Source organism: Choloepus didactylus, chromosome 21 (genome assembly GCF_015220235.1).
Source record: "Choloepus didactylus isolate mChoDid1 chromosome 21, mChoDid1.pri, whole genome shotgun sequence".
Taxonomy (NCBI): Eukaryota; Metazoa; Chordata; class Mammalia; order Pilosa; family Megalonychidae; genus Choloepus; species Choloepus didactylus.
Window position 1 is genome coordinate 42488323 of NC_051327.1, and position 11669 is coordinate 42499991.

General features: G+C 41.7%; 1 protein-coding gene across 2 annotated transcripts; it reads left to right on the forward strand.

Moving 5' to 3' along the window:
• Window positions 1-1127: 1127 nt before the first annotated feature.
• Window positions 1128-7633, forward strand: RPS15A (ribosomal protein S15a). 2 transcript variants are annotated; one of them, XM_037815207.1, is made up of 5 exons: window positions 1128-1219; window positions 2431-2565; window positions 3197-3276; window positions 6676-6761; window positions 7487-7580. In XM_037815207.1, exons 2-5 carry the CDS (start codon window positions 2433-2435, stop codon window positions 7578-7580), a joined length of 393 nt encoding a protein of 130 aa, XP_037671135.1. In that variant the 5' UTR covers window positions 1128-1219; window positions 2431-2432. The 2 variants fall into 2 exon arrangements, with proteins under 2 accessions (XP_037671135.1, XP_037671134.1); XM_037815206.1 differs by lacking the exon at window positions 1128-1219 and having other exon boundaries at window positions 2433-2565; window positions 7487-7633.
• The last annotated feature ends 4036 nt before the right edge of the window (window positions 7634-11669 follow it).

Consider the following 11669-nt stretch of genomic DNA (forward strand, 5'->3'; position numbering starts at 1 on the left):
TGTTTGTTACTACCCCTTCCTCTCACTTAATCTCTTTCTCCATCTTCATGGGTGTCTAGGCAGTGAGTACCCTAACTTGTTCATATTGAAAGGGGGTATTGACAGTATGGGGAAGAGGGCTGCATCTGATTGTTGTTCTTTAAGAGGCTGTTGCTTTTGGGTTTTAGGATGACAAGTTTTAGAAAGGTCTTTCTGGCTGCCCTGTGGAAAACATTGGGGCGGAGAGAAGGAAGGGTAGGGGTGAAAGCACAGACAGATAAGGAGGCAAGTATTTCCCGTGTGAGGCAACTTGCCTCTGGCTATTCAACTTCTAAGCAGGAAGGGCCAGAATTCACTCCTTAGCTAAAATATATTCAGCGTCTGCTATGTGCCAGACGTCGTGCAGGCCCTTTACTGCTATTATCTCAACTGGTCCTTACAATAATTTTTAAGAGGCAGGTATTATGATTGTTAGCCCCAGTTTACATCTGGGAAAACCTAGGAGAGAGAGAATTAGAGACGTGCCCAGATTGGTTCTTCTGCGGGTACAGGACAGTAGATAAAAGCCGCTGGCTCAGAAGCCCGAGTGGCTTGCTTCCTAACTATACCCCATAACTCCAAGGAAAGGTCTGGAGTCCTAGTAAATAACTTACAAGATTCGGGGCGAGTCAATAAGGATCCACCAATTAAAAGATATATTGTTAACTGCTTTGAAAAAGTAACATATATTTATGTTTCAAAAAAAAAAAACCCAAAACAAAACACAGATGTATACAGTGAAAAGCAAGTCTTCCCTCCCAGTTCTTAAGGCCCTTCCCAGGAGCAATTACCAATTTTTTGTAGGTCCTTCTAGGGATACTATAAATATGCAAGCTTCAAAATTTACTCCAAATAGCGAACAGTTTTTTGCAATAAAAGTTAGCAAATACCTAGGCCCTTGTCAGGTTTTAAGTTTTACAGAGTAAGTGCTACAAGTGAGTCGAACCTCCAACTAGTGCCTCACCTCCATCCCCAGACCTGTCTCCACGGGAGGTCGATTCCATCGACTTTCTACTGCCAATGCCTTGAAGAGGCTCCGCCCCTTTACCCGCCTGTTGCCATTCAGCAGTCCCCCCATCTTTTTTTTTTTCCTTTTTTTTTTTTTTTGGCCTGCCTTTAAAAGTATCGCGATAGCTCTCCCGCTTCCCATAACTCCGTGCGCTCGCCCCTCCCGTCCTCTTTCGGCCATCTTTCCGTGCCGGTGAGTAACTAACTCTAAGAGCTCCAAAACCATCCGTCGGCTATCGGTGCCATCCCGCACCCTGAGGCTCGGTTTCGGTGCTCTGCGAGGACGCTGGGCCCCGCTTGTGCCAGGGATCCTGGCCTCGGAGGGGCCTGGGCAGGTCTGGGGGAGAGCCGTGGCCGGTTCCCCACGCTCTGCACCCTGGGGCGTCCGGCCAGTTGGCTCAGGCCGCAGCTCCGGTGGGAGCCGGGAGCGGCGGGAGCCCCGGCTCGGTCCACTGCGCCTGGCCCCACGTGGCGGCTGAGGCAGCGCCTTGGCTCCGGGCGGCGGGAAGCCGGGGACGGTGGCCGGATGGTCCGTGCAGTTTTCCATTGTTCTGGCCGCGCTGGGAACTTGGGAAGCTGAGGTCAGTTGGCAGGGAAAGCCCGCGTCCTGCTGGGGCTCGCAAGTCGCTGGGAACTTAACCTGGATCTTCTGGGTCCCGTGCTTTTCCCTTCAGATACTATACTGAGCTTCAGGAAGCAAGTTGGATCCCTAATATTGGGGCTTGAAAGATGCTTTGGTATCTCAAAACTTTATTAGTGTACCTTGCAGTTAGTGCAGTTGGGATACTTAGTCCTGCCTGGCTCCATCTAATTTTTGCTGTTGCTGATGTGCTTGCTATTGTGTGGTTCACTTCCTTTTTGGGCATAATTTTCGGTGGCACAGGGACGGGCGTTTCAGTATAGTAATTATGGGTGTTAGCTGAAAATTAAGTCGCTTTTGGAAAGTGAGTTGGTTGAAAGGACGATGATTGAATTTCGGAAATTTGGAAAACACTGTTGATTAGGTTATCAGATCCGGTTCTGAATAACTGACCGACCATACCTGATATTTTCGTTTTGGGTAGCTTGCCATTTTCCACCAATTGTAAGTGTTTTTTTTGGGGGGGAGCGGTGTTTAATAGATTTCCCCCCACATGATTTTATCCCCAATCTTTAGTGCATGGGTTGTGAATGAAGGAGGTTCAAAGTGTGCAGACATCTGATTATCTGCTTTCAGCAACCACAGTAAATAGGAATCAGGAATTTTCCTAGGTGCTGGGGATACTGAGGAACCAGCCTGCTTAGAGTTAAGAGAGTTGTGTCATGGTGGAGGTAGAAAGAAAAGAATGTGTTCATAGTTGGTTAATTGGGTGTCTGCTGCTGTTGGCAATGCCATTAAAACTCACCTTTGCCTTCCCTGAACAGCCATGGTGCGCATGAACGTCCTGGCTGATGCTCTCAAGAGCATCAACAATGCGGAGAAGAGAGGCAAACGCCAAGTTCTTATCAGGCCGTGCTCCAAAGTCATCGTCCGCTTTCTAACTGTGATGATGAAGCATGGTGAGTGTGTTCTTGTGTTTTAAGGTTTTGTTTTTTTTAAATTAAGGAATCAGTCCTTTAGAAATAAGTCGCTTGTTGTGGGGAGGGGCAGGGAAGATGGGACAACATGTGTTTGTCTTATCTGGGAACTAATGCAATTGTGAAGGGAACAGTGTGTACAAGTGAAACTGTCGGAATCAGAGCAAGATGGGGCTGTAGAAAGGGGGGAGCTTGTATTTTACTGTTGCCATGTTTGGTGTTTTGGAAGCTGAAAGGGCCTTTTTTTGAGTAATTTGACAGCTGCAACAAGTATTATTGAAAGGGCTCCTAAACATTCCTAAGAGCTTTTGGGCATGGAGGGCTGGATGTCTTGGGCCCATACTAGCCTTTGGGAGGGTGAGGCCTGAGAAGGGCTAAGGGGGAAACCCCTTTTTAGTAGGCAGGTGCATTGTTTTGGGTGTTGTACCAAAAGTTTTATGTATTACCAGATTGTAAGAATTCTGATACAGAGCAGCTCTCTACTGCTCAATTACTGAAAGGTGGTCTGAGGGAAAAGAATCTAGTATTTGGAAGGCAAACATCAGGAATACTTAAAGATTTAGGTCTATAAAATTGATGTCTGTTATATAATACAGTCAGTTTTGTTTTGTAGGCTACATTGGTGAATTTGAAATCATTGATGATCACAGAGCTGGGAAAATTGTTGTGAACCTCACAGGCAGGTTAAACAAGGTGAGAATTGATTGATCGTTTTACACATTTAAGGGCTTTAAAAATTCTCTGACATGTTTGTAATTGTCTTTGTAAATACTGAATGTGGTGTGCTTGCTTTACCTTATAATATGAAAAAAAAAATTTAGAAATTTTCCAGGGCTGTGTTTGCTCTAGGCCAAAGGCAGATGTGGGAAGGCTTTGGTATGAAACAAACCTCCTGCTATATAGTACCTGCTGTATAGTACTCTTACTTGAATCTTGTATCTTAGACTACCCTCCTCATTGGCTTTTAAGTGGGTTTCCCAAGGCTATTTATCCTCAGTATAAATAGCTTTGCCCTTCCTCTCTTAGTATATTGGGTTTTTAGAACAGAATCTTTTTGATCTTTTAATAAATGAGGTCTTTTAAATACTGATATTAATACTTGGTATTTGCTGGCATAGGCAGTGCATATGTCTTTGAGGTCTGTGCTGCTTTGCAGTTTGACTTAGCAACATAACCAAGTAGATCTACCCCAGTATTTGATCCATTTGTATTTCTGGGGCAGGGGTCTTCTAAGCTAGTTAAGGTCGCTGAATTGTTACCTCACTTTCTAGGTTCAGGTTTGTAGCTTTCAGATTTGCAAGGAATGTGAGATCCTCTAGTCAAACACAGATGGGGGTGGGAATGTGTGGGGATTGGTCCAGAAAGAAAGTGAGTTGCCTGAAGACGTGGTTAGTGGCAGTGGCTAGATTGGTAGGTACTTCCTGGTAACCGAGTCCAGCAGTTGCATACCTGTATAGTGGACTGGCTTAATGTGTGGGTGGAGATAATTAATGCTAGAATAAATACTACTGGGTGTTGGGACTTGGCAAGGGATTTAAGGATGTGGGCAATTTAAATAATTTTTTGTTTTATTCAAGTTGTAGATATTAGAGTCCAACCCCAAAGTGGGATTTGAAAGATGGTTTTTCTGCTTGTAGAATTCTTGGTTGGCAATTTTTGTTTTCAGCTCTTTAAATATGTCACCCCACTGCCTTCCTGCCTCCATGGTTTCCAATGAGAAATCAGCATTTACTGAAGCTCCCTTGTAATTGATGTGGAGTGGGGGTGGGGGGCTCTGGAGACCTGAACCCTCTCCCTCTGCCATCTTGACCAAGGTGGGGCCTTCCAAAGTAGGATTTCAGTGCACTAGTCTTACTTAACTCTGACCCTCACAATGTGTTCTTAAAGTGGAAGGTGGTGTGTGTGATTTTGCATCATGTACATGGTCTTAAAGCTAGTCACTGGTGGGAGAGCTGGTGCCAGTAAATAGTTTAGTACTTAAAACCATCCTGCAGAAGACTTGTTGATGTAAGAAAAGCCTTTTAAGTTTGAGAAATACTGCATACCAAATTCATCTTGGATGTTTACTATATATATAATAGCTTGAAAAATATATTTGAATATAGTATTTTCAAAAGGAAACTCTTGTAGCATCCTTATTCTTTGACATACTAGTTTGAGAAATTTTGGCTAGGTGGTATGATTTGGGGCAGAACACAACCTCTCTGAACTCCTTTTGTAAAAGAATGGTGCCTCAAATTCCCTTATGTAAGACATGAGTCCTCTCTTATCCTTACTGTGGAAATGTCGTGGAGCTAGGAAGTAAGGTAGTGTTAAAGATGATCAAGAAAAATTTGGCCTACACGACCATATGCTCTTAATATTCATCTGGGTTAGGAGAGGGTATTCTGGTTTAATTTTAATAGCCGAATGAGGGATTTTTTGCTGCTAGAGTAAATAAAAACCTGGGTGCTATGGAATGGAGACCTTCATAAGGTCTTTCACTACCTATGCAGGAAGGCCACCCAGGTTCTTTTTCTAGCACTTGACTAAAGCAAAAGCCCATACCAGATGGAATACAGGGAATAAGGGAAAACCAGTTATTTCTGCAATAAATAGTCTCCCATCCCTTCAGTTTGGGTAAGAAATTGGTTTTCCTCAATTACAATAAGGTGATGCTAAGGATTGCTATGATGCGATTTGACTCGAGCAGAGATGTGTTTTTTCTTTTTTTTAATGCAGTAGTAATTGTTTTAGTTTCCAGCCAGCTTGATTTAAGGATTAGCTCATGTGATGTCACTTTTCATGTGTTCTTGCAATAAATAACTGGTTTTTCTGGTATGGGCTTTTGCTTTAGTCAAGTGCTAGAAAAAGAACCTCGGTGGGCTTCCTGCATAGGGTATTTGGGCTTTTCTGACAGGCCCATCTTTGAGTTTCTGCAGGTTTGCCTATGCCTTGAGAAGTGTGGCATTTACTGGGTTGGTTTGCAGCTGCTCCAAAGGCAAGTTCTGACTTCCATAGTCTCTCCCTTAAGTATCTTGGGGTCTTTTCAATGATCATCTTGTTAGGTAGCCTTGGATGTGCGCATAAGACTTCTGCCTGTGGTTTTAGCTTTGAGAGTAGTAATCCTAGGTCCTCTCCCATGGTCATTTCTTGTGTGTTAATAATGGGACACTTTATGCAACTGCATATTTTTTTAAGTGTACTACTAATCTGTATGTAGAGCAGTGATGTGAGCAGGGGTCATATTTAACCTTATAGACTTGATCCCACTGCTTGATCTAGACATAGACCTTCTAACCCACAGGCAAGATCATTAATGTTTTAAAGTTAGTGGACACTGTTTGACCACTTGATGGGGTTTAGGATTTTGCATTTAATTGAGTGGTGAAAGAGTGCTCTGCTGGCTCTTGCAGGGCTGGAGGATAGTTGTTGCTAATAGCAACCAATGATTAAGAAGTGGTGAGGTCATTGTAAGAACTTTGCTCTTTCTGCTGTCCATCCATTTTGCCAGATTAGTTTGGAAAAACTTGCCTGGGGTCGTAAGGCACTGTCCTTCAAAATGTATAATGGAACCTCATGGAGGAGCAGTTCTTAGATTTTAGTTTACTACCTGTGAAACTTGTTTATTAGATATTCTATTTTGCATTTTGAGTTTATAGTCTATAAAGATTTGAGAACCTACAAATTAATTTCAGCTTTACTATGTAAAGCAGTTGATTAGAATCTTATTTGTCTAACACTAGATTTCCTGGCTGTTGAAACTCTTGCCGTTTGTTTTGGGACAGTTTTCCAGCCCATAAGAATGGATGCCAGTGGCCTGACATGTACCTTCTGTACTGCTTTTGCAGTGTTGCCTCATAGTCCGTCACATTAATTTTTTCATGCCTTCTTTTCTCCCTGGGCAGGCATTTATCCTTGTAGGCAGGGATGGTCTTAACTCAGTGTAATTTTCTAAAGGTGTTTATATTAGAGATTGTACACAGAATAGGTACATGTTAGATGTTGGGTTGTTTAGTGTGTGTTCAGCAGTTGTAAATGCTGTGTAGTGTTAATTCAAGTTTTGTTACTTTTTGGTGAAGTGTAAACAGTGTTTTTTGTTATTCTTTACAGTGTGGAGTGATTAGTCCCAGATTTGATGTGCAACTCAAAGATCTAGAAAAATGGCAGAATAATCTGCTCCCATCCCGTCAGTTTGGGTAAGAAATTGGTTTTCTTCAATTACAATAAGTTGATGCTAAGGATTGCTATGATGCAGTTTCACTTGTGCAGAGAATTTTTTTTTTTTTTTTTTAATTCAGTAGTAATTGTTTTCATTTCCAACCAGCTTGATTTAAAGATTAGCTCATTTGTTGCCACTTTTCATGTGTTAGACATTGGGTTCTTGGTAATGTGAGAACTGAGGCTAATTGAGAGAACGTATTTCTCTCCTCTTTCATGTCTACTCTTGGCTCAGTGCATACAGTTCACATTATGGGTGTTTGATGTGGTCTCCTGTGGCTGGAATCACTTTTGAACCCTAGGTTTGAGAATCTTTGTTTTCATTAAGAGCTTCAGCTAGATGCTCTGAGTTCAAATCCTTGTTTTCCTCATCTGTAAAATTGTATAGTTCCTGTCATAAGGTATATTTTATGAACTCGTTTAATTCTGGTAAAGCTCTTTAAGGTTTGGTGCAGTAAATGCTTAAACGGCATTAAATGCTTAAACAGATTCCCTGTTTCTAGCAAAGTCAGGGCTGTATGAGCGTGCAGAGCTGGGGTCTCTGGATTTGGGTCTGTGGGTTCCAGGAGCCAGTGCATGTTCATGCACTGCCAGCCCAGATAATCCACCTGTCTTTGTATTTTTCTCCACCTGAAAATGGCTTTATGTTGAAGTACTATTTTTAGGAAGAACTCATCAGCATTTTTTTTCTCACTCTCCATAGTTTCATTGTACTGACGACCTCAGCTGGCATCATGGACCATGAGGAAGCAAGACGAAAACACACAGGAGGAAAAATCCTGGGATTCTTTTTTTAGGGATGTAATACATATATGCAAATAAAATGCCTTTATGGACTCTGGTGCTTCCACTCAGTCGTTTTGAACTTTGTTAGTAGAGGAGCATGAGCATCTGTGGCAGTGAGTAGCCTTTGTGATAATCTAGCCTTTGTGATGATCGGGTGATGCTGTTCCTGTAGGAAGGCTTGTATCTGACACCATCATGGCTCCCCATGGAGGGTGTCTCTACTTCGAGTGATTGGTTCAGGGTTGGGTCAGATGGTGTTGAGAGAATTTTGGCTACCCCTTGAAGGAGTTGGTGCCTTTCATTTTCAGCTTGACAGCACATATTCATACACTGTTGTTAACAATCCTGAAAATATGGTTACCATTAACTGTTAAGTTCTTTCAAGAAAGCAGGCAGGTAGCAAACAGCTGGAGCCAGATGTGGTTGGGATGAAAGATTGATCTGTATGGTATGTGTTCCTAACCCGTTGGCAGATAACGTGGAAGCAGCTGCAGTGGGTTGTAGCATACCCACCTGCTCCTGTGGAAGCATCTCAAGGGTTGGGAGATTCAGTGGTTTTATTTAAAATGAAGCCCCATCCCTGCCAGTGTCAAAGAGAAAGCCATGTACTGACCAGTTGGTAATATTTTTCCATAGAACTTGCTTTTAAAATGATGTACTGTTTTATGCTACCTCGTATAGGAAGCAAGAGGGTCGAGCTTTGATTTTGCTACCCAGCTTCTTGGTCATTCCAAAATGTTAGTGAAGATGTGCTTCAGTTGGATGCTTTTTCACTGTGGTGAAATACGCTGGGGTTATTTCTGAAAGTTGTCCTAAACTCCACATTTAATCTCAGTACGTTTGGGTGGTATATGACTATTTTAGCACCAAGTGGTCATAAAGTAATCAATTTTAAAAATAAAACATCTTTAGAAACCAGTTTTACTGTAAATTTGTCACAGGCTGGGAAAATGAGACTCCTCATTTAGTTCTATAGTGGAGAACATCAGACATGTGACTTCCTTGGGTCAGAGGTTAGATTTATTTTTTAAATCCTTTTATTCTGTTCCATCCTTTTGTCTGAACTTTATTCATATAATGTCTGCCCTCTTTTGTGAAAGGCATTGTTATAGTCACCCGAGACAAACCCTCTTCTCCCTCACCAGCATTCCCTGACCTTTAGTCAGAAAGTACTAACACGACACCTTCCTGAATCTCTCTGTAACTGATCTCTTCTCCATTAGAGTCCCCTTTTGCAAGTCTACTTCTTCACAAGTCTGGTATATGAGATTTTGATCATTCTGTCACACTTTTCTTCAGTCAGTGATGAAAGCTCCAGGTCTGTTTGCTTTTGTAGTTCATGTATCATGGTCCTAGTCTTATTCAGAGTTGCACAAATGTGGCTGTTAGTGTCTTTCTGCTCAGTAGCAGCTGGTTTAAAGCATAAATGCAAAGTCTGATATCAAAACTTTATCACTGACAATTCCTTTAGAATAATTGGATTTTTCTCACCTATTGAATCAGGATGATTAGTCTTGATTTCATATTCCAGCCTGTGTTGAATGTAATCCAGATCAGAGTCAGCTTTCTGGAACTCTGGAAGGCAGATATTCTTAATGTGGGGATCCATGAGCTTATGGGGGCAGGGACCTGCGAATTCCCAGTAATATCTGGCAATTTTATATAGCTATACATTTTTCTCATGAGAAGGATCTCTAAGGATCCATGGCCATCAGTTCTAGCTTACTGACCTCTGCCTCCTCTTGAATAATTCGGTTAGTTTTTTTTGTACCAGAACATTAGAGAATTGCAAGGGTAAAAGTGAAGCATATTTCTGGGACTGGGGAGGAATACTCAGCTGTCCCACTTGGGGTGGGTTAGGGTTAGGGCCACCAGTGCACAAGCTAGCTCGAGGTAGGCCAGGCTCGGCACCTGCTTTGGAGCAGCATGGCTGTCACATTAGGACAAGCAAATAGTAACAGGTGGAACTGACTAACTTGAACATGTAATCAGTGTAAAAAAATTAATGGGGTTTTATGTCTTTTTGTAGCAAGTCTTTTGAAGTTGTTCATATATTTTATACTTGGAGCACATTTAGACTGGCCATCTTCGGAAGCCACGTGTGGCTAGTGTTCCATATAGGGCAGAGACACCGAGTCATCAGTATTGAAAACAGCTGTATTCCATACTGGGGTCAGGCATGAACAAGCAGCTCACAGGCTTTGTAAAAGGGGCAGGCAACCGTCAATATTTGTCTTCTAGGAATATGTATGGGCTTGATGTTACCAGATCCTGTTTTTCAAGAGAAGCCAAAATGGTTAAACCAACTAAATTTTAAAGTGCTGTGGGCAAAATGGACCTGTGGTTTGCCAGATTGTAGACTTGATTTAAAGATTCCACTAGAGATTTTTTTTTTAACTAAAGGACAAGATTCAGTAATCCATTGGGATTGTGTGGATGAGAATTCTCTGCTAATAAGAGGCTTCATGACCTCAGCCTGGGTCTTTTTTTTTTTTTTTTTTTTTTAACGATATAGTCACCATGCAATCATCCACAGCGTACAATCAGTTGTTCACAGTACCATCATATAGTTGTGCATTCATCACCACAATCAATTTTTGAACATGTTCATTACTCCAACAACAAAAAGAATAAAAGTAAAAAAGACCTAAAACATCCCATCCCCCCTATTTTTCATTTAATTTTTGTCCCCATTTTTCTACTCATCTGACCATACACTGCACAAAGGGATTGTGAGCCACAAGGTTTTCACAATCACAGTCACCATGTAAGCTGCATAGTTATATGATAGTCTTCAAGAATCAAGGCTACTTGGCTGCAGTTCTTCAGTTTCAGGTGTTCCCTTCTAGCTATTCCAATACACTAAAATCTACAAAGGGATATCTATATAACACATAAGAATACACTTCAGAATGACCTATTGACTCCACTCAATTCTGTTCATTTCACTTCCCCCTTTTGGTCAAGAAGACTTTCTCAATCCTGTAGTGCTGGGTCCATCAGCCTGGGTTTTCTGACCACAATTATTTTACCCAGGTTTGGCAACATTGGGTCATACCATCAATGCTACTCTAGTCTGAATTGCTCAGTGTTTCAATATATAATTATGGATATTGCAAGACTCAATCTAAATTAGATGATTTAAAATTATGAAGCAAAATAATGCATAGTATGATGATAAGAGTTTTGAAAGAAATCTTTGACAAGTTTGGAAAACTGAAATACATTGTCTCTATAGAGTAGGGCTGCAGGGAGAATATTTTTTAAAAAGGGAAAATGTTCCTATAAAAATAATACATGCATGTTGTATAATAAAGAATTTAGTCTTTGTCCAGAGTTCCTGGGAGATACCCTCCAAGTCTTTAGAATTTCCTGCAATAGGAGTGCCTTTTGTTATTCATGGTGGACCCAGACCACACCTGATAGTTTATAACTCAGGACCAGCCACACTTACAGGGTGGGGGCTGGCCACAGCAGAAAGACCAATCCTGTGATTAGGGGGTTGGGGCTTTGAGCTACATAATACCAGGAAGGTCATGCCTGTGTAATGACAACTGAAGCTAGGTGAACTTCCCTTTTGGTGATCCACATTGATGTTCTGGGAGGGTGATGTGTTCTAATACCATGGGGGAAAGGACAAGCTTCGTGCCGGCGCCTCCCAAACGTCACCCTTGCCTTTCTTTTGGCTTCTCTTTTTTCATATCCTTCTTGCTGTAATAAAAACTAATCCTAAGTACAGTGCATTCCTGAATTCCGAGTCATTCTAGTGGATTATCAAACCTGAGGGGATGTTGGGAACCCCCTAATTTTTAGCCAGCTGGTCTTAAGTATGATTTGCCTGGAAATCCCTGAACTTGGCTCTGGTGTCGGCAGTGAGGGCAGTCTTGGGACCTAAACCGTGGAGTCTGACCTAACCAGATAGTTATTGCATTGTGTTTGGTGTCAGAAGTTATTGCAACGCATAAGAAATAAAATCACCCCTATTCGCCACTAAAACCAGTTAATATTTGTGTTATATTTCAGTATTTACGATTAATTTTTAGTGGGTTACTATTAATTTACCTGGCTTAGTAGTTATGTAGATTGGATTTTAGATCCTG